The sequence below is a fragment of the Symphalangus syndactylus genome, chromosome 13 (assembly GCF_028878055.3).
Source record: "Symphalangus syndactylus isolate Jambi chromosome 13, NHGRI_mSymSyn1-v2.1_pri, whole genome shotgun sequence".
NCBI lineage: Eukaryota > Metazoa > Chordata > Mammalia > Primates > Hylobatidae > Symphalangus > Symphalangus syndactylus.
Window position 1 is genome coordinate 36106443 of NC_072435.2, and position 25734 is coordinate 36132176.

Genomic DNA, 25734 nt, shown 5'->3' on the forward strand with positions numbered 1-25734 from the left:
TGTATTTTTAGTAGAGACAGGGTTTCACCATATTGGCCAGGCTGGTCTCAAACTCTTGACCTCATGATCCACCCGCCTTGGCCTTCCAAAGTGCTAGGATTACAGGTGTGAGCCCCTGTGCCCAGCCGAGACCCCGTCTCTCTCTCTCTTTTTTTTTTAAATTATACTTTAAGTTCTGGGGTATATGTGCACAACGTGCAGGTTTGTTACATATGTATACATGTGCCATGTTGGTGTGCTGCACCCATTAACTCCTCATTTACATTAGGTATATCTCCTAATGCTATCCCTCTCCCCTCCCCCAGAGACACTGTCTCTTAAAAAAAGTTTAAAAATTGGCTGTGCGCGGTGGCTCATGCCTGTAATCCCAGCACTTTGGGAGGCTGAGATGGGTGGATCACAAGGTCAGGAGATCAAGACCATCCTGGACAACATGGTGAAACCCCATCTCTAGTAAAATACAAAAAATTAGCCGGCATGATGGCGCGCGCCTATAGTCCCAGCTACTAGGGAGGATGAGGCGGGGGAGTTGCTTGAACCCAGGAGGCAGAGGTTGCAAAGAGCCGAGATCATGCCACTGCACTCCAGCCTGGTGACAGAGCAAGACTCTGTCTCAAAAAAAAAAAAAAAAGTTTAAAAATTAGCTGGGTGTGGTGGCACATGAATATAGTCCCAGCTACTTGAGAGGCTGAGGTGGGAGGATCACTTGAGTCCAGGAGTTGGAGACTGCAGTGAGCTATGATTGCACCACTGCACTCCAGCCTGGGCCACAGAGCAAGAAAAAAAAAATGCTTCTAAAAAAACATGAATGGGCTGGGCGCGGTGGCTCACGCTTGTAATCCCAGCACTTTGGGAGGCCGAGGTGGGCGGATCACGAGGTCAGGAGATCGAGACCGTGGTGAAACCCCGTCTCTACTAAAAATACAAAAAATTAGCTGGGCGTGGTGGCGGGCGCCTGTAGTCCCAGCTACTCGGAGAGGCTGAGGCAGAAGAATGGCGTGAACCCGGGAGGCAGAGCTTGCAGTGAGCCGAGATCACGCCACTGCACTCCAGCCTGGATGACAGAGCGAGACTCCGTCTCAAAAAAAAAAAAAAAAAGAAAAACATGAATGAACAAATCATCAACCTCTGGGCACCAACAGTCTTCATGGCGTCAGGACTCTTAGCAATGTTGATTCAATGAATGAGGACAAGTATTCAGGTGGCCTTAAGGGGCTGGTGGCAGGAGTAGTAGGGCGAGAGCCTTGGGTTTGAGGGAGAAAACTCACCCCAATCCAAAGTTTCTACCCACCCATTCCCATCTGACCCAACTCAGCTCACACCATTTCTCCATCACTCCTAACTAAACTCAGTCCAACAGTGCCTATCAACTGATGAATGAATTAGCCAAAGGTGGGAGATGACTGAACATTACTTGGCAATAAAAAGGAATGAAGTACTATGCATGCTACAAATAAGCCTGGAAACTAGCCGGGCACTGTGGTTAATGTCTGTAATCCCAGCACTTGGGGAGATCAAGGTGGGTGAATCACTTGAGGCCAGGGGCTCGAGACCAGCCTGGCCGACATGATGAAACCCCGTTTCTACTAAAAATACAAAAATTAGCCAGGGATGGTGGTGCGTGCCTGTAGTCCCAGCTACTCAGGAGGCTGAGAAAGGAGAACTGCTTGAACCCTGGAGGGGGAGGTTGCAGTGAGCCGAGATCGTGCTACTGCACTCCAGCCTGGGTGACAGAGCGAGACTCTGCCCTCAAAACAAAAAACTCCTGGAAAACATTTTGCTGAAAATGCCAGATACAAAGGGCCATATATTGTGTGATTCCATTTATTTTTATTTATTCCTTTTTTTTTTTTTTTTTGAGACAAGGTCTCACTCTGTTGCCCAGGCTGGAGTGCAGTGGTGTGATCACAGCTCACTGCAGCCTCCAACTCCTGGCCTCCAGTGATTCTCCAGCCTCAACCTCCTGGGTAGCTGGGACTACAGATGTGCACCACTGTACCTGGCTAATGTTTTTATTTTTATTTTTGTAGAGATGGGGTCTTGCTATGTTGCCCAGGCTGGTCTGGAATCGTGGCCTCAAGTGATCCTCCTGCCTTGGCCTCCCAAAATGCTGGGGTTGCAGGAGTGAGCCACCTCACCTAGCGTGATTCCATTTATATGAAATGGACATTTCAGTCCAGAATAAGCAAATCCTTAGAGACAGAAAGCAGATTCGTGGTTGCCTACAGCTGGGAGGTTGGAAAGACATGAGAAGTGACCACTAATGGGTATAGGATTTCTTTTAATTACACAGCTTAAATGGGCAAATTATATAGTATGTGAATTCTGTCTCAATAAACCAGTTAAAAATATACCTCAAACCAACATCTAACTCCTAGTCTCATTATAATTGGATTCCCAAAAGACATACCTAATTAATACAGGTGGTGACAGATACCTCAGATGAGACAAGAGCCAGATCCCAAGACAGATATGGGCCACATCAGATGAAAGAGATCAAGAGCTGGGCAAGGTGGCCCATACCTGTAATCTCAGCAGCTCAGGAGGCTGAGGTGGGAGGATTGCTTGAGGCTAGTAGTTTGAGACAAGCCTGGGCAACAAAGCAAGACACCATCTGTACACACACACACACACACACACACACATACACACAAAACAACCAGCTGGGTGTGATGGTGCATACCTGTGGTCCCAGGTACTCAGGAGGCTGAAGAAGGAGGATCACTTGGGTCCCAGAGTTGGAGGCTGCAGTGAGCCGTGATCATGCCCTTGCACTCTAGACTGGGCGACAGAGTGAGACCCAGTCTCTAAAAATGAGCAAACAAGGGCCGAGCGTGGTGGCTCACATCTGTAATCCCAGCACTTTGGGAGGCCGAGGCGGGCTGGTCACCTGAGGTCAGGAGTTCAAGACCAGCCCGGCCAACAAGGTGAAATCCCATCTCTACTAAAATTACAAAAATTAGCCGGGTGTGGTAGTGCACATCTGTAACCCCAGCTTCTAGGGAGGCTGAGGCAGGAGAATTGTTTGAACCCGGGAGGCAGAGGTTGCAGTGAGCCAAGCTTGCACCACTGCACTCCAGCCTGGGCGACAGAGCAAGACTGCGTCTCAAGGATAAAGAAATAAAAATAAAAACAAACAAAAAAAATTTAAAAAAGAAATACACAGAGAAGAAAACACAGTTCATCAGTTTATTCTCAGATTTGAGATGCAAATTATGCCCTATGGCCTGGCGGTGGGGGGCCGGGCTTGGGCTGGAATCTCTCATCATATCCCAGCCTTCCCTAAGGAGGAAGCAGATGAAATCTACAACAGGGGGTATTTTCCCTTTTAATACAGACCCAGGTATAAATAGGGCAGCACCATTAGGATCCTGATTCACCCCCCACCATCTTGGTCCCCAAACCACCTGGCATGGCAAGGTGAGCCTGGGGAGGTGGGGGGCAGGGGGAGGGGATTTGCAGAGCTGGGCTGAGGCAGGAGAAGAAACACAACCCAGTCAAGGGAAGTCCCTCTTCCCTCTGTAGTCTGACTTCAGTCCTTTCACCGTGGAAGTAGAAAGGATCAAAGAGGGTGAGGGTGGGGGTCCCAGCCTGGGATCAGGAGACATCCAGTGCTTAACTCTGGGGAGGGGTAGCACCAAAAGGTGTGAAGGGCAGCGACGGAGGAGTGAGGAGGCAGGCATTGGGGGGTGGGGGGGCTTTTGTTCATCAGCTCTGAGTTAGAAGCTCATTGCATGGGGGTTCAAGGGGTGGGGAGGTGAGGCTTGGGTGGGGAGGGAGGGGAGGAAGAGCCAGACTGCAGTATGCCACCTGGAATGGGGTGAGAGGAGGCTGGACCCTTGGGCCAGGGAAGCCCAGCCCCCAGCGCCCTGGAAAGGAGAAGGAATGACTGACCGTGATGAGCGAAGTCACATCCCATTGGCTCCAGAGTCACAGGTAACGATAAATACGGTGGCTTCAAAGCCTCAGCACCAAATGCACCCCATTCTGGGGCTCCCTCACGGTCCCTCCCACCCCGGACACTCTCAGCTGCTGAAGCAGACGGGGCCCAGTTCAAACCCAAACTTCTGGTTCGTCTGGCCAAAGTCAGTGGCCGCCACATCCCACAGGGGCAGAAATCCCGCTCGAGAAGAGCTGAATTCAAAAAGCGTCTTCGTCTGTCCTTTCCGGAGCTGTCCACAGAGAAGACAGAGATGGTGAGTTATGGGGAGGGTGGCTGAGGTTTTTCCTCCCCTCTCCAGCTGGCCACTGCCCCACCCTCTTACCCGGCAGCCATCCTGGGGGACGCTGACAGTGGCTGCTGTCGTCTGGTTGAAGGACAGCTCCTCTCCATTGGTGCCAAGGAAGCGGGCGGAGCGGCTGTGGTCACCCGTGGCTTCGTCCAGCCAGGCAGCCGCATTCTGGCAGGAGTAGGTGAAGCTCTGGCGAGCGGTGGCACTCAGCAGTTTCAGGAAGTTCAGCTGCACGACATTCACTGGAGACCCGTCGGCGTCCACGTAGGAGAACTGGTGGGAGGAGGGCAAGGCAGAGGGTGAGGGGCTCCATGAGCCTCTTTCTGCAGAACCCAGCCCCCGGAACCTCCATCCACTGGCAGAAAGCCACCCCTCCCGTGTCGCCATCTCTGAGGAGGTCCCACCAGCCACCTAGAGATCCCTGGCAGAATCCCAAGAGTCACCTGAACATCCACTCCGTCCACTTCTCCATCCAGTAGGCCTCCATGCCCACTCCATCTGACCTCCCAAATTCTGATTGCTTCATCCACTAATCCAGGGTTTTAACACACTCCTCCCCACCCAGAAGACACAACTCTGCCTCCACTCTTGTGAGTCGCTGGATCTACAGAGCTCACTGTCCCTGAATACCTGATTTCTGCCCTGTCCAATATGGCAGCCACATGTCTAATAGCCATGTAGCTTTTGAGCACTTGAAATGTGGCTTATTTGAAGGAGGGATTTTTTTTTTTTTTACTTTATTTAATTTTTTTCCTTTTTTGGGGGGTAGGGGTTGGGGTCTTGCTCTTTCGCCCAAGGTGGAGTGCGCTGGCACAATCCTGGCTCATTCGAGCCTCCATCTCCTGAGCTCAAGTCATCCTCCCATCTCAGCCTCCCAAGTAGCTGGGACTACAGGTGCACACCACCATGCCTGGCTGGGACTTTTTTTTTTTAACTTCATTTAATTTTTTTACTTAAGAAAATTCATAACTGGGGCCGGGCGCAGTGGCTCATGTCTGTAATCCCAGCACTTTGGGAGGCTGAGGTGGGTGGATCATGATGTCAGGAGATCGAGACCATCCTGGCTAACATGGTGAAACCCCGTCTCTACTAAAAAAATACAAAAAATTAGTCGGGCACAGTGGTGGACGCCTGTAGTCCCAGCTACTCGGGAGGTTGAGGCAGAAGAATGGTGTGAACCCAGGAGGCGGAGCTTGCAGTGAGCTGAGATCGCACCACTGCACTCCAGCCTGGGCAACAGAGCAAGACTCCATCTCAAAAAAAAAAAAAAAAAAAATCATAACTAATGACTGAGCTTCAATCCAGTTATCAGAAAGCTTATGTTTGGAACAACTTGAGTCTGAATCTACTTTTTGAACTGTTTTTCAATGGTTTTATGAAATCTAAATATAGATCAAATATTCCCAATAAAATTTAGCATTCAAATTGTGATGTACTATAAATGTAAAATCTCCATCAGATTTTGAAGAACTAATATGAAAAAATACAAAATATCTTAATAATGCTTTTTTTTTTTTTTCTTTTTGAGACGGAATCTCACTCTGTTGCCCAGGCTGGAGTGCAGTGGCACGGTTTTGGCTCACTGCAACCTCTTCCTCCCGGGCTCAAGTGATTTTCCTGCCTCAGCCTCCCGAGTAGCTGGAATTACAGGCACGCATCACCATGCCTGGCTAATTTTTTGTATTTTTAGCAGAGATGGGGCTTTACCATGTTGGCCAGGTTGGTCTTGAACTCCTGACCTCAGGTGATCTGCCCACCTTGGCCTCCCAAAGTGCTGGAATTACAGGCCACTGTACCCAGCCATGTGGCTTTTTCTTCTTCAAATTCACCAGACCCTGTCTTGACTGAGCCTTTGCATATGCCTTTCCCTCTCCCTGGAACACTTGTCCTTGTCCTTCCTAGCTTGTTAACACAGTGTATTCTTTAGGCTTCAGATGAGCTGTGATCTCTACCAGTAAGCCTTCTGGTCTTTCCAACACTGCCTCTAAATTTCCACCATGCCCTGTGCTTTCCCTGTCCTGGCACCATCATTCTGTATGACAGTTGACTGCCTGTTACACATCTGATGCTGCTGCCACCCCACCTCCAGCTTGCGATCCCTGGGAAGGTAGAGGAAAGCCTATCCTGTTCATCTCACCTCTCAGAACCCACCCCTCAAACCCCCCTGCTGGTTCCCATCAATTTTCATGCCACTCCCCACCTCGGCCTCTGGTGACTCACCTTCTTGCCTCGACGGAATGTGCTATACCAGCCTCCAGGCTTTTCCTTAGACCAGGAGGCCAATTTCACCTGGAGGAGAAAAGGGAGGGTCACTGTAGCTGACGCCCTTGGTGCCACCTAGATCCCATCTGCATTTCCCTCCTCACACCATAGGCTGCTGTGACTATGTCAGGATGTTCTCTGGCTTCTGGGATGGATGAGCTCTGCCAGTGCACAATGGGGGAAGGAGGTTCATGCCCCTGAGGCAGCCCTCAACCAATGACTAATGGGAGTTGGTGGATAAATACCCCAGCTCCCTCGCCTCCAAGGGGGATAACTCTCAGGTGCCTGTGCTACACAGTCTCCCAGGGCTCCCCAGTGGGATTGAGCTCTGGATCTCCAATGGTACCATTTTATTTTAATTAATTAATTAATTATTTTTTGAGACAGGATCTCACTGTCACCCAGGCTGAAGTGCAGTGACATAATCATAGTTCACTGCAGCCTCAAACTCCTGGGCTCAAGCAATCCTCCCACTGCAGCCTCCCAAGTAGCTAGAACTACAGGTGTGCACCCCCATGCCCAGCTTTTTAAAATTTTTATTTTTTGAGACAGGGTCTTGTTCTGTCACCCAGGCTGGAGTGCAGTGCTGTGATCACTGGCTCACTGCAGCCTCGACTTCCAAAGTTCAAGCAATCCTCCGACCTCAGCCTCCTAAGTAGCTGGGATAATAGGAGTGTGCCACCATGCCTGTTTTTTTTTTTTTTTTTTTTTTTTTTGGAGAGGGGGTGGAGGGGGTCTTTCTATGTTGCCCAGGCTGGTCTTGAACTCCTGGGCTCAAGCAACCCTCCCACCTCAGCCTCAGCCTCCCAAAGTGCTGGGATTACAGGTAAGAGCCACTGTGCCCAGCCTCAGCCTCTCCCTTTAGGCTAAGCAGGTGAGTGAAGAGGAGGTCCTCAGATGTTAGCAATTGTTTAGGGATCAAGTCCTGCACTCCAGGCCCAGTGGGAAGTCCAAGCTTGTCTAAATTCCCATCCACTGGGCATCTGAGCTCCCACTAAACCAGGAGAAAATAAACCAGTTAAAAATAACAACATGGGGCCGGGCGCAGTGGCTCAAGCCTGTAATCTCAACACTTCGGGAGGCCGAGATGGGTGGATCACTTGAGGCCATGAGTTTGAGACGAGCCTGGCCAACATGGTGAAACCCCGTCTCTGCTAAAAATACAATACAAAATTAGCCGGGTGTGGTGGCAGGAACCCGTAATCTCAGCTACTCAGGAGGCTAAGGCAGGAGAATTGCTTGAACCGGGGAGGTGGAAGTTGCAGTGAACCAGGATCACGCCACTGCACTCCAGCCTGGGCAACAGAGTGAGACTATGTCTCAAAAGAACAAAACAATATGGGGCTGGGCACAGTGGCTTTCTCCCACTGCTTAATCCCAGTGCTTTGGGTTACAGTGAGCTATGATGATGCCACTGCACTCCAGCCTGGGTGATACAGAAAGACCCTGTCTCTAAAAAAATTAAAATAGACCGAGTGTGGTGGTTTATGCCTATAATCACAATACCTTGGGAGGCCAGTGCAGGAGGATCTCTTGAGGCCAGCAGTTTAAGACCAGCCTGGGCAACATAGTGAGACCCTCATCTCTATAAGAAATTTAAAAAATTAGCCAGGCATGGTGATGCACACCTTTGTGATGCACAGCTACTCAGGAGGCTGAGACAGGAGGATCACTGAACCCAGGAGGTTAAGGCTGCAGTGAGCTGTGATCCCACCACTGTGCTCTAGCCTGGGTGACAGAGTGAGACCCTGTCTGAAAAACAGACAAAAATAACATAACAATACATATTATTTCACACTTACACTGGCCAGGTTCTTGCTAAGTGCTTTACCTGCAGATGGAGGTATTAGCCCAGCACCACATGTAGTCAGGGTTTAGTAAATGTTCCCTGCAGGCCACGTACGGTGGCTCACGCCTGTAATCCCAGCACTTTGGGAGGCCAAGGTGGGCAGATCACCTGAGGTCAAGACCAGCCTAACCAACGTGGTGAAACCCCACCTCTACTAAAAAAAAAATACAAAAAAATCAGCTGGGCGTGGTGGTGCATGCCTATAATTACAGCTACTGGGGAGGCTGAGGCAGGAGAATCGCTTGAATCTGGGAGGCAGATGTTGCAGTGAGCTGAGATCACGCCACTGCATTCCAGCCTGGGAGACAGAGCCAGTCTCTGTCTCACACACAAAAAAAAACAAAACAGTTCACTGATATTTGTTTTTGCATCAGTATCTGAATTGCACACCACTCTATGAAGTAGATACTTTCTTTTTTTTTCTTTTCTTTTTTTTTTGAGACGGAGTCTCGCTCTGTCACCCAGGCTGGAGTGCAGTGGCACGATCTCGGCTCAATGCAAGCTCCACCTCCCGGGTTCATGCCATTCTCCTGCCTCAGCCTCCCGAGTAGCTGGGACTACAGGCGCCTGCCACAAAGCCAGGCTAATTTTTTGTGGTTTTTTTTTAGTAGAGACAGGGTTTCACCATGTTAGCTGGGATGGTCTCGATCTCCTGATCTTGTGATCCGCCCGCCTCAGCCTCCCAAAGTGCTGGGATTACAGGCGTGAGCCACCGCGCCCGGCCTTCTTTTTTTTTTTTCTAGGTGGAGTCTCACTCTGTCGCCCAGGCTGGAGTGCAATAGTACAATCTTGGCTCATCGCAACCTCTGTCTCCCAGGTTCAAGTGATTCTGCTGCTTCAGCCCCCGAGTAGCTGGGATTACAGGTGCCTGCCACCACATTTAGCTAATTTTTGTATTTTTAGTAGAGACGAGGTTTCACCATGTTGGCCAGCCTGGTCTCAAACTCCTGACCTCAGGTGATCTGCTCCCCTTGGCCTCCCAAAGTGCTGGGATTACAGGCGCAAGCTACCACACCCAGCCTATTGATTTCTTTTGGAGTTTTCCTTGTCCGTCTTCCCATGGAAGGTATGAGTTCCATAAAAGCAGAGATAGTTTGTCTGTCTTTCTTTCTTTCTTTCTTTTCTTTTTTTTTTTGAGATGGAGTCTCACTCTGTCACCCAGGCTGGAGTGCAGTGGCACAATCTCAGATCACTGCAACCTCCGCCTCTAGGGCTCAAAAGATCCTCCCGCCTCAGTCTCCAGAGTAGCTGGGACTACAGGCTCGCACCACCATGCCCGGCCAATTTTTTAATTTTTGTAGAAATGGGGTTTTGCTATGTTGCTCAGGCTGGTCTCGAACTCCTGACCTCAAGCGATCCTCCCGCCTCAGCCTCCCAAAATGGTGAGATTATAGTCATGTGCCACCAGGCTGGCCTGATTTTTTTTCTTTTTGATCCTCTGCTGTAGTCCCAGGTCTTGAGGCGGGACTTGGCATACAGTAAGTGCTCAATAAATGCCAGTTGAAGGAAGAATAACGTCTCAGACAAGGCGGGTGTGGGTGTGGGGAGCCGGGGACAGCCCTTCCTGGGGGAGGCGATGAGAGGTTTGGGTTACTCACGATCTCGAACTTCTTGTCGGGATAGAGGCAGGTCTCTCCTCCCGCCGTGAAGTTGCAAAAAACCCTGAACGAGTCCCGCGCGCAGCCCTGGTTAGGGTCAATCCAGTATTCCCCTGCCGCAGAGCCAGGCAGGGTGGGTGAGTCCGGATGGCACCAGACCGACCCCAACCCCCCCACATCCCCACCTCCGCCCATCCAAGTGGCGGGGGGACCAGACCTCACCATCAGGCAGGTGCGGGTGATTGCGGTGCAGCTCGTGGCACACGAGGCCCGGGCGCTCCGCAGTGCCAGGAGGACGCCGCAGCTGCTCCAGCTCCAAGCTCAGCGATGTGAGCGAGGCCAGCACCTCTTCCAGGCCGCCCTCCACGACTGGGAGCGGGACTGGGACGAAGCGCCGGCGCCTGCGCAACCCGTGCAGCTCGGCAGGGGGACCCTGGGCGTGGGGGATGGGGACGGAGGAGAAGAGAGGGGAGATGGGGGGGGAGAGAGCGGGAGAAAGAGAGACAGGCGGAGATGAAGAGGCAGAGAGACACAAATGAGAAAGAGGAGGGGGGGAGATAAGCAAGGGGCAGAGATAGAGAAAGGAGAGATAAGCAGACAGGGAGAGACACACAGGAGAGAGAGAGACAGATTCAGAGATGGGGAGAAGCCAAGTTGTAAGAGGACAAAAGAGAAAACGCAAGAATAGCAGAGACAGAGGGAGAGCGAGCAGGGAGAGACACAAAAGATGAAATAGTGGCGCAAGTATCGAGACAGATAAGGGAGATGCAGAGAGACAGGGAGGGAGAGATGCGGTCCGAGAGACAAGACCCAGCTCAGAGCCCCCATGGGTGTCCCTCCAAGCCCCCCCTCCCAAGCCAGACCTTCCTTGGGGTTTTGCAGGGAACTACCCTCTTCACCTACATCCTCTGAACACCTAGTGTGTGCCTGGCCCAGTGCTGGGCACGGAAAGACCCTCTGGGGACACCCAGACATAGTCCTTGCTCTCCCCCCAGGTTTTGGTGTCCATTCCCCCCCTCCCTGGGGAACTCACCGGGGGGCCTGGTGGGCCTGCAGGTCCAGTGTCTCCACGGGGGCCCATGGACCCCTGTAGGGAGAAGTCACTTGGAGAATGAACGCTGTCTATGAAGACCCTTCCCACCAACATACACACAAACGCACACACACACTCACACACACATACACTCACACACACAGTCTCACACACACTCACAGACACACACACTCACACACATAGACTCACACAATCTCACACACACTCACAGACACACACACACATACACTCACACAATCTCACACACACTCACAAACACACACACTCTTACACACACATACACTCACACACACACTCACACACACATACACTCACACACAGTCTCACACACACACATACACTCACACAATCTCACACACACACTCACACACTCACACACACTCTCACACACACCTACACTCACACACAGTCACACACACACATACACTCACACACACAGTCTCACACACACACACACACACACACACACAGCCTTGGGGAAGGGACATGCAGTTTTCAGCATTAAGCATTAGACACAAATTTTCTTTTCATGTTTTAATGTCTCCGAAATCAGCTTCTTAACATCTTTGGCAAGTCATAGTTTACTTGGCAGAATTGTTTTCTTTCCTAGCAGTTTGTAAAATAATGGTACATCTTACAATTGATGGCATTTTGGATCTGATGAAATACAACTGTAGGTGTTGAATAAATATTTGTCGAACGCAGGATTGCATGAATAAATAAATAAATGAAGGCAGAGGCGTGGAGGGTTCTGGTGCAGTGGAGGGGGTGGGGAGCTGGGATGTGTAAGCCCACGGAAGCAGGGTGTACTCACCGGAGACCCTTTTGAGCCTTTCTGTCCCAGAGGGCCCTGTAGGGTACAGACAGGGAGAGCTGAGGTCCTGGCCTGGACCGCCATAGTGACCTAATCCCACAAAAGATTCCCTTCATACTCACCTCCACACCTGGGGGCCCAGGGTGACCCAGAGAGCCAGTGGGACCAGGGGGACCCTAGGGAAAGGACATCAGGGTCAGTATTGGTGGGGCACACACTATTGCCCTGACACATCCCCCAGACAAGCCTTCAATCCTACCAAAGGAAGACCCCAAACCCTAGACAAGCCTCCAATTCCCCACAGGGAGACCCCAAACCCCAGACTCAGCCTCCAACTTGCCAGTTCCCAGATACAGCCACCTATTTTCCCCAGACACACCCCCACTAATCCAGACCCACGTTTCCCAGACCCCACACCCACGGTCTCTCAACCCACCCCTCCTTCAAATACATTCTTCCCACTCAGGTCAGGACACTCACAGGATCACCCTTGGGACCAGGGAGTCCCTGCACGCCTGGCAACCCCTGATCTCCTTTCTCACCGGCTTCCCCCGGGGGACCAATGAGACCGATCAATCCAATGTGGCCCTGGAGGACAAAAGAGGCACAGACAGGGGAGGATGTGGGAGGATTCAGGGAGGTTTTTCTCCTAGAGCCTTAGGGTAATGAGTTTGAGTGCAGAGGATGTGCCAATCTCCCAGCCCCCCGGCCAGGGAGGGAGGGAAAGAGGGGAGGAGATGGGGAAGAGAATAATGGAATGATGTCCTTACCTTTTCTCCCTTGGGGCCAGCGTCTCCCTTCAGCCCTGGGAGGCCAGAGGGCCCCTGGGGGAAGAGCAAGGGTCAGTCAGGGATTCTCAAATGTGAACTCTCGAGGTCTGTGTGGGTGGTTAGGGGATGGTCAAATGGGAAATTACGCAGATTTCAAATGGGAATTACCAGGGATGGGGTCAAGGGATGATCAGCATAGGCCACCAAGGTGGGACGATGAGAGCTAATGAAGGGTTGATTGGAGGATGGACAACGTGAGTGGTCAGTGGCCAAGGTCAGCGTGGGTGATCAGTGTAGACCATCAAGATGGAGAGTCAGTGTAGGCATCAAGATGGAGGGTCAGTGTGGTCAGTGTAGACCATCAAGGTGGAAGGTCAGAGCAGAGGGTTATAGAGATGGGCAGTGTAGATCATCAAGGTGGAGTGTTAGAACAGAGGGTTATAGAGATGGGCAGTGTAGATCATCAAGGTGGAGTGTTAGAACAGAGGGTTAGAGAGATGGGCAGTGTAGACTATCAAGGTGGAAGGTCAGAGCAGATGGTTAGTAGAGACAGGCAATATGGACACTCGGATGGTCAGTGAGGGTCAGCCTGCACCAATGCTCACTGGGTGGCCACTAGGTGCCCAGAGTGGTCCTCAGAGCCAGGACCTCAAGGATGAACAAGTCTCTTACCAGGGGGCCGGGAGGGCCCATCTGTCCAGGGGCTCCCAGGAGGCCTGGTTCACCCTGAGAATGGAACAGAACATGGGGTGGGCTGCACCCTGTCAGAACCCAGTGTGGACCCCCCCCCACCATGCACCAGGGGCAGCCCCTCCAAACCGTGATGGGATCACAAGCTGGGAGCAGGCAGAGGGGCTGGATCCACCCTGTCCCACCCCTGCCCCACTCCACTCACCACAGGGCCGGGGATCCCTCGAAGACCCTCAGGCCCCACACGTCCAGGGGGCCCTCGAGCCCCCATTGGACCCGTCCTCCCTGGGGGCCCATCAGGACCTGGCTCCCCCTGAAATGGACACAGGCAAGGGAGGGGCCAGAGTCAGAGGGTTCCTGCCTCCTGACCCCCTGCCAAGAAGCATCTGGGATCGGGAGGGAGTAGGTGCATGGTGTTCACAGGTCCACCCTCTCCTGATGGCCCCACTGTTGGCCTAGAGTAGTGCAGGGACCCTTCCCCTTGCCAGGGGGACTCACCTTGGCACCTTTCTCCCCTTCTCTGCCTTCTCGACCCATGTGGCCTGAAGGACCCTGGGAAGGGAAAGACAGTGAGGGGGGGTCTAGGGGCTGACCGAGGGTCTGAGGGGTGAGTGGGGTCTGGGTGATTGGGGGGTTATGGGTGAGTGGGGGTCTGTAAGGTGAGTGAGGTCTGGGCGAGTGGGGTCTGTGGGTGACTGAGGTCTGTGGGTGAGTGGGATCTGTGGGGTGGGTGAGGTCTGTGGTTGAATGGGGGCTGTGGGGTGAGTTGGGGTCTGTGGGGTGAGTGGGGTCTGTGGGTGTGTGGGGTCTGTGGGTGAGTGGGGTCTGTGGGTGTGTGGGGTCTGTGGGGTGAGTGGGGTCTGTGGAGTGAGTGGGGTCTGTGGAGTGAGTGGGGTCTGTGGGTGTGTGGGGTCTGTGGGGTGAGTGGGGTCTGTGGAGTGAGTGGGGTCTGTGGAGTGAGTGGGGTCTGTGGGGTGAGTAGGGGCTGTGGAGTGAGTGGGGTCTGTGGGGTGAGTGGGGTCTGTGGGTGAGTGGGGTCTGTGGGGTGAGTGGGGTCTGTGGGGTGAGTGGGGTCTGTGGATGAGTGGGGTCTGTGGGGTGAGTGGGGTCTGTGGGGTGAGTGGGGTCTGTGGAGTGTGTGGGGTCTGTGGGTGAGTGGGGTCTGTGGGTGAATGGAGGCTGTGGGTGAGTTGAGGGCTGTGGGATGACTGGGGTCTGTAAGGTTAGTGGGGGCTGTAGATAAACCAAAGACCCAGGAGGTGGCGTATCACTCACCCTCTTGCCGGGGGGCCCGGGGGCGCCGGGTTCCCCAGAAGCTCCAGGAGGACCCTGGAGGAGACAAGGACACCAGCTGTGGTCTCAGCTAACATTGTTTGAGCCTGTTTTAGGATGCCTTGGACCAGAAGACAGCCTTCCCCAAGCCTCACCCCAGCACCGGGCACTCCCACCTCCCACCTACTCCCTCAAGCTGCTCACATTCCTGGGGGTCCCCAGAGAGGTGAAGCGGGAGCATCTGCAGGGGCCTTGGGTACCCCACTAGCCCACTCCCCTGCCCCCCAATTCACTCTTTAGCTCCCCAACTCCCCCGCCCTCAGCACCACACCCTCTGTTTTCCCACTCACCGGTCCCCCAATGTCACCAGGGTCTCCCTTCTCCCCTGGGGAACCATCTATGCCCTGCATGGGGGGAAGACAGAGTTGGGAGGGGTGATGAGGGTACGTGAAAATTTGGGGTGGGGCTGGGAGGCAAAAGAAGGTTATTGGTTCCACTGTCAGTGCCCAGGTCTGCAGGGGTGGGGAGATGGGGACAGAATTAGGAAATATGCCAGGATTGGGGAGGGGGTCACACTCACTGAAACTCCAGGGTCTCCTGGGGGCCCTAGATCTCCGGGGAGCCCCGTGGGGCCCTGGAACACAGAATGATTAATAATCACATCTCTGAATTGTGGAGCAATCATGCATTTATGGAACAGATCAACTGTATCCAGGAACAGTTTGGTTTCTGGGGAGACATTAGTGAACAAAACATAAAATCCCTGGCTTGGTAGAGTGAACATTCTCATGTTTCATGGGTGCAGACGCTGAGCTAAGAATGCTGCACGCATGGTCTCGCTGCAGCCTCCTCACAGCCTCCCAGCTCGGGACTCACAGAGAAAACTGGCCATTCATTTGTCTATTCATTCATTCATTCATTCATCCATCCATCCATTCATTCATACACTCAGAGAAGGGACACTCCAAACTATGCGATTCAAGTCGAGGTCCCACAGATGCTAAAGCCCCTTCCTGACCTCCACCCACCCCAAACCCTACTGTGGTGGCAGAAGGGCCTCAACCTTTGCCTCAAGGCCAAATCCCACATCCACCCCAAATCTGACCCAATTCAACCTCAACCTTTACAACAGTGTTAGAATGATCTGCCGTGAAATCAACTTTCGTGCCATTCAATGATGTATAACCACTGTACGTTTATGTTTCATTCACACATTTATTCACTAATTCACTCATCCATCCATCCATTCATTCATTCATTCACTCATCTCTTCAGTCATTTTGTTCATTTATGCCTCCATTCATTCATGCATCCATTCACTCATTCACTCACTCATTTGTCCATTCGGCCACTCATTCATGCATCCATTCATTAACATTCATGCATCCATTAATTTACTTATTCATCCATTAATATACTCATTCATCCATTCATTCACATATTCATATATCCACCGATTTATTCATTTTTCCATTAATTAATTCATTCACCCATTCATTCACTCGTTCATCCACTCATTCACTCGTTCATCCTTTCATTCACTCATTTATTCATCCACTTATTCATTCACGTATTCATCCATCCACTGAGTTAGTCACTTATCCATTCATTAATTCATTCATTCATACATTCATCCACTGATTCATTAATCCATCAATCCACCCATTCATTCATTCATCCGTGTTCTGGGGGTTGCTCATGAGATCAGTAAATTAGAGGATGCAATCCCTGGCTAGAAGTTTGGGAGAGCTTTGGCCAGGCGCGGTGGCTCACGCCTGTAATCCCAGCACTTTGGGAGGCCAAGGCAGGCGGATCACGAGGTCAGGAGATCGAGACCATCCTGGCCAACATAGTGAATGCCCATCTCTACTAAAAATACAAAAATTAGCCGGGTGTGGTAGCGCGTGCCTGTAGTCCCGGCTACTTGGGAGGCTGAGGCAGAAGAATCACTTGAACCCGGAAGGCGGAGGCTGCAGTGAGCTGAGATCATGCCACTGCACTCCAGACTGGTGACAGAGCAAGACTCCTTCTCAAAAAAAAAAAAAAAAAGTTTGGGAGAGCTTCAAGAACATTCAAGTGCCCCCTCCCATGTCTGCCCCCACTTCCCCCCCAGGACTCACCACGCTCCCTTTGGCTCCATCCTCTCCAGGGGGACCTTTCTTGCCTGGGGGTCCAGCAGCTCCAGATGGGCCTGAGTCCCCCTTTTCACCAATGTCTCCCTTGGGCCCCTTTATAGAAAGAGGTCAGAGGTCAGAGTGGTCTGGACTTTCCAGGGATCAAGGATTAGCATATTTGGATTCAGGCATTGGGGTGGTCTGGGACTTTTCTGGGGTCAGGGTTCAGAGTAGGCTAGGTTGTCCAAGGGTCAAAGGTCAGAAGCAGCTAGGACTTAAGACAGTGAAAGGTCTGGATGGTCTAGGTGCCCATTGGTCATGTGCAAGGTTGGCCTAGCCCATGTGCTGCCCTTGAGTGAATTAGAAGAGGGGCCCCCTCTGGGCAACTCATCCTCAAGTCAGGACTCATGACTCAGATTTGAGCCCTCACCTACCCCTGAGCCATGCAGCCTTGTGCAGTGTGCAACCTGCAGAACTGTACATAGCAGCCCTATCTGAGACCTTCTAGGTGTCCTTCCTCAAGGTCATAAGGGACGGCCACAGGACAGGGGTGAGTGGATGATCTTGGACTGCCCAGAGGTCAAAGTGGCCCAAGATGCCCAGGGGTCCCTGAGGTGGGTGCAGGGACCACATCACACAGTCACTCACCGGGATGCCTGGGGCTCCTGGAGGTCCTGGGTCTCCAGCGTCCCCTGGCTCACCCTGCAGGAGGCAAAGTGAGAGTGGGGAGAGGTTCCATCCTGGCAGACAGGGAGGGGCTCCCCAGAATGTCCCTGCCCAATAGGACTAGATTCATCTCTTCCCCCCGTGCAGCCCCTGTCTTCCCTCGCTCACCTTCTCACCCACGGCGCCTGGCTGACCAACTCCTCCAGGCAGCCCTGGAGTGCCCTGGAGAGACAGCAAGGGGTAAGAGTGGGACTGTGGAATCCCAACATCCTCTTCTTAGGAAATGGGTGTCCCCATCTCTGAGCTTTCCTGGCCCCCCAAGCGTTCTCACCTCTGATCCACTGGGGCCTTGGGGACCCCGAGGACCTGGAGCTCCATGGGGACCCTGTGGAAGGTCGGAATTAGTATCCAGTGACCCCACGGCCCCCCCAAAAGGCCACATTGACCACGGATACCACTCTCAATGCTGGTGACCCTCAGGGCTCTTAAAATGACAATGTCCCTCAAATGAATATAATGCCTGCTGCCACCCTATAACCCCACCATCCTCCCCCTCCCACCTTCCTCTGGGAGCGCATACCATGGACCCAACGTCTCCGACCTCCCCTTTCTCTCCAGGAGGGCCTGGCAGCCCCTGTGGAACAAAGAAGCAAGATTGGGCCACCAGCTAGGGAGGATCAGAAGTGCCACCCCCAAACCCAGACACCCACCTGCAGTCCAGGAGGGCCAATCACCCCCACAAAGCCTCTGACTCCGTCATCTCCTTTCTGACCAAAGAGACCTGGGGGTCCCCGGCGCCCCTGAGCCCCGTCTGCTCCCTGGAAGAACACAAACAGGGCCACATTTAAGGTTTGGGTCAGTGATTAGGGTAGAGTGAGGCTCAAGGGTCAAGACTGAGGTTAAGGGTTGGAGTCAGGGTTCAGATTAAGTTTAGGGAGGGTCAGGGTTGAGTTGGAGTTGGGGTCCAGGTTAAGGAACAGGGCTTGGGAATGAAGTCAAGGATTGAGTCAAAGTGTTAAACAGTGAGTCAGATTTGCAGTTGAGGTTCAGGTCTTGGGCAGGGTTCAACTGGGGTTGAGATGGAATTTAGAGTTGGGTTTGAGGTTGGGCCCAGGGTCATATTCAAAGTTTGAGTTCAGGTCTGGGGTCAGCATTGGAAGAGTGGGTCAGAGTTGGGGTTAAGGATAAGGCCGTATGTTCCTATTGTATGGTAATAAACAAAAAAGGACAGGTCTGGGTCAGGGCTTGGTTAAGAGATTTGAAGATAAGGCCTTTGTTTGTTTGTTTTTGTTTTTGTTTTTTGTTTTGTTTTGAGAAGGAGTCTCACTCTGTCACCCAGGCTGGAGTGCAGTGGCGCGATCTCTGCTCACTGCAAACTCTGCCTCCCTGGTTCAAGCAATTCTCCTGCTTCAGCCTCCCGAGTAGCTGGGATTATAAGTGTGTGCCACCGTGCCTGGCTTTTTTTTTTTTTTTTTTTTTTTTTTTTTTTTTTTTTTTTTTTTTTTTTTTGAGACAGAGTCTCCTTCTATCGCACAGGCTGGAGTGCAGTGGTGCTATCTTGGCTCACTGCAACCTCTGCCTCCTTGGTTCAAGCAATTCTCCTGGCACAGCCTCCCAAGTAGCTGGGATTACAGGGACCCGCCACTATGCCCAGATAGTTTTTTTGTGTGTTTTTAGTAGAGATGGAGTTTCACCATTTTGGCCAGGCTGATATTGAACTCCTGACCTCAGGTGATCCACCCACCTTGGCCTCCCGAAGTACTAGGATTACAGGCATGAGCCACCGCACCTGGCTGAAGATAAGGTTTGAGTAGGACTGAGGTTAAGGTCATGAGCAGAGTTGAGACTGGGGCTGAAGTGGGGTTCAGAGCTGGGTTTAGGTTGGAATTTAGTCCGATTTTAGGGTTGAGTGTATATTGGACATCGATATAGAGGGGCAGATCAAAGTTGATGATGAGGTTGAGATTGAACCAGATTCTGGGATTGAGTCCATATTGGATGTTGGCATTGAGGGGAAGACATGGTTGGAGTTGAGATTGAGCCAAATTCTGGGGGTGAGTTCATACTGGATTTTGGTATTGAGGGGAAGATATGGTTGGGTTGGGACTGGGCAAGATTCTGGGGTTGAGTTCACATTGGGTGTTGGTATTGAGGGGGAACACATGGTTGGGTTGGGATTGAATCAGATTCTAGGGTTGAGTTCACATTGGGTGTCAGCATTGAGGGGAAGACATGGTTGGATTGGGATTGAGCTAAATTCTAGGGTTGAGTTCATATTGGGTGTCGGTATTGAGGGAAAGACATGGTTGGGTTGGGATTGGGCCAGATTCTGGGGTTGAGTTCCCACTGGGTGTTGGCACTGAGGGGAAGACACGGTTGGGTCGGGATTGAATCAGATTCTGGGGGTGAGTTCATATTGGATGTTGGTATTGATGGGAAGATATGGTTGGATTGGGATTGAATCAGATTCTGGGGTTGAGTTCACATTGGGTGTCAGCACTGAGGGGAAGACATGGTTGGACTGGGATTGAGCCAAATTCTGGGGTTGAGTTCACATTGGATGTCAGTATTGAGAAGAAGACATGGTTGGGTTGGGGTTGACTCTGAATCTGGGATTGGGTTCATATTGGTTGTTGGTACTGAGGGGAAGACATCGTTGGGTTGGGGTTGAATAAGATTCTGGGGTTGAGTTCATATTGGGTGTCAGCATTGAGGGGAAGACATAGTTGGGTTGAGATTGACTCAGATTCTGAGGGTGAGTTCATACTGAGTGTCGGTATTGAGCGGACGACATGGTTGGGTTGGGATTGACTCCGATTCTTGGATTGAGTTCACACTGGGTGTCAGTATTGAGGGAGGATTGGGGTTGGGTTTGAGGTTTGGATTGAGTCAGTGTGCTTCCACTCTCATTTGCTCCCACTATCCCTCCCACCAAGGATCCAGAGAAGGACTGCAAAGCTGGAGGCACTCACCGGGGGACCTGGGTGTCCTGCAGGACCCCGTATCCCTGGTTGTCCAGGTGGGCCCTGGGAGAACAGGAAACAGAACCAAAGATTCCCTCAGGTTTAAGATTAGAGGGGGCACTGGAGCTATCAATCATTGCCTCCCACACCCCCTTTATGAGAACAACTTCCCCTACCAAGCAGCAACAGCTACATCCCCCCAAATCCTGTCTTCTCAGCCACCAACTGATGGGATCAGACAGACGTCTGTCCTAAGCCCAGCCCTGGCCACAAGTTCCACCAAGACCCAGGGACAAAGCTGGCTCAATGATGCAAGACACTGGAGCTGACATTTGGGGCGGGGGGAAGTTGGGTATCAGATGCCTCAGTGCCTGCAATGTAGAGTCACAGGCAGAGGGAAGGACGTGTCACTAAGAATGGAGAAGGAGTATACCTGCACCCCAGTGCCTTTCCAGTTCTTTGGGAGCCCCAGCTATCCCTATCCTGTCTGCAGCTGGGTTCTGTGGACCCATTGCTCTGTGGACCCATTGCTCCGTGGACCCATTGCTCCAGGCAGCTCAAGCACCTTCTGTTGCATGTAGGTGTCAAGATGGTACCCGAGAAGGCAGAAAACTCCATGGCCTCTCCTACCCCATGGAGAATGATCTCTACATCCCTGGCCTCCTCTCTTTTCTGCTACCTACCCCACCCTGCCTCACTGGGGATCTTCACTCACCGCATCTCCTTTATCGCCTTTACTCCCCTTGTGTCCGGGGGCGCCCACATCCCCCTGCAGAGGAAATGGGATGAAGGACCCAGCTTTCATTCACCCCCATCCTCCCCTGGACCCTTCCTCTCTGTGAACCCCTCACCTTGTCCCCTTCCTCGCCAGAAGGCCCAGCAGCTCCAGAGGGTCCCAGAGGCCCCAGGGGCCCTGGGATCCCATCTTTGCCAGTGGGGCCAGGGGGGCCACGTTCTCCCTGTTGTGGGGGATGGAAAGGGGGATGTCAGGGCAGGAATGTCCTGCAGGAGCCATGTCCTGGGATGTGGCAGGGCCAGACCCTGAGGAGGCCCTAGGAATGGGATGGGCAAGTCACTTACCGGGGACCCCTTCTCGCCTGCAGGGCCAACGGGGCCTTGGCTGCCACTTTGGCCAGGAAGTCCAATGCCTCCTGCTGGGCCCAAAGGACCCCGCTCACCAGGGGAGCCCTGAGAACAGGGGTGATGAGTCAGGAATAATACCAGTAGTAGCTCTCCTTTATGGAGGGTTTTTAAGCCACCAGGCACTGAGTTCTGAGGTTACCAGGATTGTATCTAACCTGTTCCCTTTGCAGCAGCCAGAGGGTGCCTGTGAGCACTTGAGGGGCAGGGCATATTCCTCTCCTGCTCAAGAACTCTCCACGGCTCCCGTCTCACTTAGAACAAAAGCCAAAGTCCTCCTAGCAGCCTATATATATATATTTGTAGAGACAGGACCTGGCTATGTTGCCCAGGCTGGTCTCAGACTCCTGCGCTCAAGCGATCCTCCAGCCTCAGCCTCCCAAAGAGCTGGGATTATAGGCATGAGCCACTACACCTGGCCCCAGAAAAGGGGTTTTTATATGTTGATGGCCAATGCACAGGTAAGTATTTGTTGGATAAATGATCTCAATGAGGTTTGTGATCATACATGCGACGAGGCTTCTCATCATGGCTATTTTACAGACAAGGAAACTGAGGCTTGCCAAGGAATACAATGGCCCAGCCAGTGAGCAACAGAACTGACCTTGGCTCACTGCAACCTCCACCTCCCAGGTTCAAGTGATTCTCCTGCCTCAGCCTCTAGAGTAGTAGCTGGGATTACAGGCATCCGCGGCCATGTCTGGCTAATTTTTGTATTTTTAGTAGAGACGGGGTTCCACCATGTTGGCCAGGCTGATCTTGAACTCCTGAACTCAAGTGATCTGCCTGCCTCGGCCTCCATCATGGGTTTTATCATGACAATGTCAAGCTTCCAAGACACCTTAAGTCCCCTCCCCCCTGCCCCCACCCAGCACATGGGGTTATACTTACATTGGCCCCCACGGGTCCTGGGGGGCCCTTATCACCCTTTAAGCCAGTAGGTCCCTGAAGGAGATAATTCACAGTTAAGAGACTCCCAAGGGTGTCCCCAGGTCCTGTCTTCTTCTGTGGGGAGCTCACAGTCCCCACCTCTCTCTTGGGACTGGACACTGAGCTTTGAGGGGGTCTGCCTTCCCCAGTCTCCTCCACCATTTTTTTTGCTTTCATCATTTCCCGCACCCCAAATGCCATTCCCCCATCCCTCCCCTGACCGCCTCCATCCTTTCCTTCTCTAAGGGACATGCAAGAGGGTCTCCAAAGATACTCACCGGGTCCCCGGGGCCCCCCTTGGGCCCGGGAAAGCCCCTGAGTCCAGCTGGCCCTTCCTTCCCAAGGGGTCCTGGTGGTCCCAGGTCCCCCTACAGGAGGGCAAAGGAGGGAAGTCAAGCTCCAGGGAGGGATGTCTCCCTCCAATCTGTGACTCAGGGCCCCTCCCCCATGAGCCTGATTCTGAGCCCTTGGTTGATCTTGGATGTTCAACCAAGATCTCCAATGGACAGTGTCTCACCTTGGCCCCCTCTCTGCCTTCCAGGCCAGGAAGACCTTGTTCACCAGGAGATCCAGGGGGGCCTGGAGGCCCCCTTTCACCCAGAGGTCCCACTTCTCCTGTCTTTCCCTGGTGAGGAAGAAGGCTCCTGTTGAGTGGGGGTGGCCTAGGGGAGTCGCTTAGGAGCCCAGCTTTCCCCTAAATAACAAGGGAGGTTTATGGAGTCCACTCTGACCTGAGGGCCTAAGACACCAGCTGGTCCAGGCGGGCCTGTCTGACCTTGGAAGCCCTAGAGAGAAAAATCAAATGCAGGGGCGGTGTTACATGGGGAAGGGATGGAGGAGGGGGAGACAGGGAAGGCCTGATAGAATCAGGAATCTGGCCAGGTCCGGTGGCTCATGCCTGTAATCCCAGCACTTTGGGAGGTAGAGGCAGGTGAGTCACATGAAGCCAGGAGTTTGAGAGCAGCCTGGTCAACATGATGAAGCCCCGTCTCTACTAAAAATACAAAAATTAGGCGGGCATGGTTGCACGTGCCTGTAGTCCCACTCAGGAGGCTGAGGGAGGAGAATTGCTTGAACCAGGGAGGCAAAGGTTGCGGTGAGCTGAGATTGCCCCCACTGCACTCTAGCCTGGGTGACAGAGTGAGACTCTGTCTCAAAAAAAAAAAAAAAAAGGATCAGGAATCAAAGGTTGAGGGGTTACTCACCAATTCTCCTCTCTGTCCAGGGTGCCCTGGTCGCCCATCTTTACCTTGGTGACCCTGGGGGATGAGGTGGGAAAGGGTTGGGGCACAGATACAGGGCTTCCTCCCTTCCCACATCCTCCACCCACCCAACCCCCAGTCAGGGTGACCTCACTCACAGGGGGACCCTTTGTCCCAGGGAACCCTGGAGGGCCTTGCAGACCAGGGAGGCCCTGAAATGGAACCAGAAGTCATTATCTCATCCCTTCTGCCTCCCTATCCACTCCCTGAGCCCCACATAATAACAACAGGATCGAGCACATATTGAGTGCTTACTGCATGCCAGGCATGGGCAGGGCATTCTCCACACAATCAGTCATTTTATTCACCACTCTAGCCCTTTGGGGTGGAGACTGAGGTTACCCCCATTTTACAGAGGAGAAAATTAAGGCCCAGAGTGGTTAAGTGACTTGCCCAAGGTCACACAGTAGGTTAGTGGCAGAGCCAGGACTTGAACTCATGGCTCTCTGACTTTAGAGGCTGTGATCCTTCTTTTTTTCTTTTCTTAAAGATGGAGTCTTACTCTGTCACCCAAGCTGGAGTGCAGTGGTGTGATTAGCTCACTGCAGCTTCCAACTCCTGGGCTCAAGAAATCCTCTCATTTCAGCTTCCAGTGTAGGTGGGACTACAGGTGTGCACCACCACACCCAATTAAGCTGTGCTCTTACCACTGCATTATAATGTCTCTTCATCTCTTGGGCTTGTCCTCCACTCAGAATCTCTCTCTCTCTCTCTGTCACACACACATATGCACATTCACACACACACACACACACACACACACACTCACCTTTTCTCCAGGGATCCCAGGGGCTCCGTCCTGGCCCACATCGCCCTAGGACAGAGTGAATGAGACTCAGTCCCCAGAACAAACTCAACTGGGAAGAATTTGGAGGGACTGGCTGAGCCTCGGGCATGGGGGGCCTTGATTGCCCACCCATCCCATACCTTGGGGCCTGGTTGCCCTGTGGCACCCGGTTGCCCCCTCTCTCCACGGGAGCCCTGAACAAAAAAAAAGGCAAAGATCAGATATGAGGGGGTGGGGGAGCCTGGGAGATGAGACCAAATCTTCCAGGTCCCCTCCCCTTGTGACTACCTCTCCTGCCCGACCAGGGACATTGATATAACCCAAACCCTTTCCCTGCCCACAGATGACCTCTCCACTACCTTTCCTTCCCAGCCCTGTCCCCAAGTCCCAGCAGGGTAGGGGGCACTGTCTATTTTCTTACTGGTGGTCCCCGCTCTCCTTCCAGGCCTGGCTGCCCTGCCTTTCCCTGAAAATGAATTGTAAGAGAGAGAGCAGAAGAGAGTTAGGGTGCAAAGGCATGATGCAAACGCAAAAAGGCACCCAGTCACAGACCCAGAAAGCTGTCTGCCACATATTTATTCACAAGCCTTTCAGTCATACACATACACACACATACAACTTATACTCAAAACCATGCAAAGATCTTAAACACACAATTACAACTATGATTGCGTCTACAGAGTACAAAGGTGCAAGCATGTTTGCCCACAAGACATATATTATCACAGCTGTGCAGTATGCATACATGATTGCATGTAATCATGGCATGCATTTGGCAATCCACAGCCTGAAGATGACACAGAACTCATCGTGCAATACATCTTTTGCACACATGTATACCCACTGTAAACACATGCAGGCCTGGATTCAGCTGAGGACTTTGTTTTGGTAAGCACAGCAGTATACATACACTCATGTACATACATACAATGTTCATTAACACTGTTACAATACACACATAGCAACACCAATACAATACATGCCTGTATACACATCACTCAGTGTGCACAGAAACACACACATGTGTATACACATCACTCAGTGTGCACAGAAACACACACATGTGTATACACATGTCCTTTCACGCATGTGTACAAGCTTCTTGCACACATTCATGCCCACCATCATGCAAAGTGCATGTAGATTCATGCCCTTGTTCACCCAGGCACAGGCCTGCAGGTCGCGGCATTAAAACCCTGTCTCATCTATATTGAAAGATACATGAAATGCATATACATGTACTTACAGTCATATTCATGATAATACCATGTGTAATCACCTACATGTGTCATGCATTGCATATAATAGCATGTGTGCACACAAGTGCTTCC

General features: G+C 52.2%; 1 protein-coding gene across 2 annotated transcripts in view; it reads right to left on the reverse strand.

The window, feature by feature from the left end:
* Positions 1-3175: 3175 nt before the first annotated feature.
* The window catches only part of COL5A3 (collagen type V alpha 3 chain), a 49948-nt gene continuing 27389 nt past the window's right edge, over positions 3176-25734 (reverse strand). The window contains exons 33-67 of one of the 2 annotated variants that reach the window (XM_055238568.2): positions 24825-24869; positions 24544-24597; positions 24386-24430; positions 23715-23768; positions 23560-23613; positions 23086-23139; positions 22872-22979; positions 22633-22722; positions 22316-22369; positions 21365-21472; positions 21136-21243; positions 21000-21053; positions 20294-20347; positions 18032-18139; positions 17902-17955; positions 17653-17706; positions 17490-17543; positions 17304-17357; positions 16662-16769; positions 15122-15175; positions 14892-14945; positions 14545-14598; positions 13768-13821; positions 13475-13582; positions 13252-13305; positions 12580-12633; positions 12290-12397; positions 11932-11985; positions 11810-11845; positions 10975-11028; positions 10164-10374; positions 9942-10054; positions 6453-6521; positions 4266-4505; positions 3176-4172 (exon numbers count right to left, since the gene is read on the reverse strand). In XM_055238568.2, the coding sequence (XP_055094543.1) occupies positions 4026-4172; positions 4266-4505; positions 6453-6521; positions 9942-10054; positions 10164-10374; positions 10975-11028; positions 11810-11845; positions 11932-11985; positions 12290-12397; positions 12580-12633; positions 13252-13305; positions 13475-13582; positions 13768-13821; positions 14545-14598; positions 14892-14945; positions 15122-15175; positions 16662-16769; positions 17304-17357; positions 17490-17543; positions 17653-17706; positions 17902-17955; positions 18032-18139; positions 20294-20347; positions 21000-21053; positions 21136-21243; positions 21365-21472; positions 22316-22369; positions 22633-22722; positions 22872-22979; positions 23086-23139; positions 23560-23613; positions 23715-23768; positions 24386-24430; positions 24544-24597; positions 24825-24869 (2778 nt within the window). In that variant the 3' untranslated portion in view covers positions 3176-4025. Of the gene's footprint in view, positions 4173-4265; positions 4506-6452; positions 6522-9941; positions 10055-10163; positions 10375-10974; positions 11029-11809; positions 11846-11931; positions 11986-12289; positions 12398-12579; positions 12634-13184; positions 13306-13474; positions 13583-13767; positions 13822-14544; positions 14599-14891; positions 14946-15121; positions 15176-16661; positions 16770-17303; positions 17358-17489; positions 17544-17652; positions 17707-17901; positions 17956-18031; positions 18140-20293; positions 20348-20999; positions 21054-21135; positions 21244-21364; positions 21473-22315; positions 22370-22632; positions 22723-22871; positions 22980-23085; positions 23140-23559; positions 23614-23714; positions 23769-24385; positions 24431-24543; positions 24598-24824; positions 24870-25734 lie in introns of those variants that run through there. The other variant, XM_055238570.2, reaches the window with a different exon arrangement.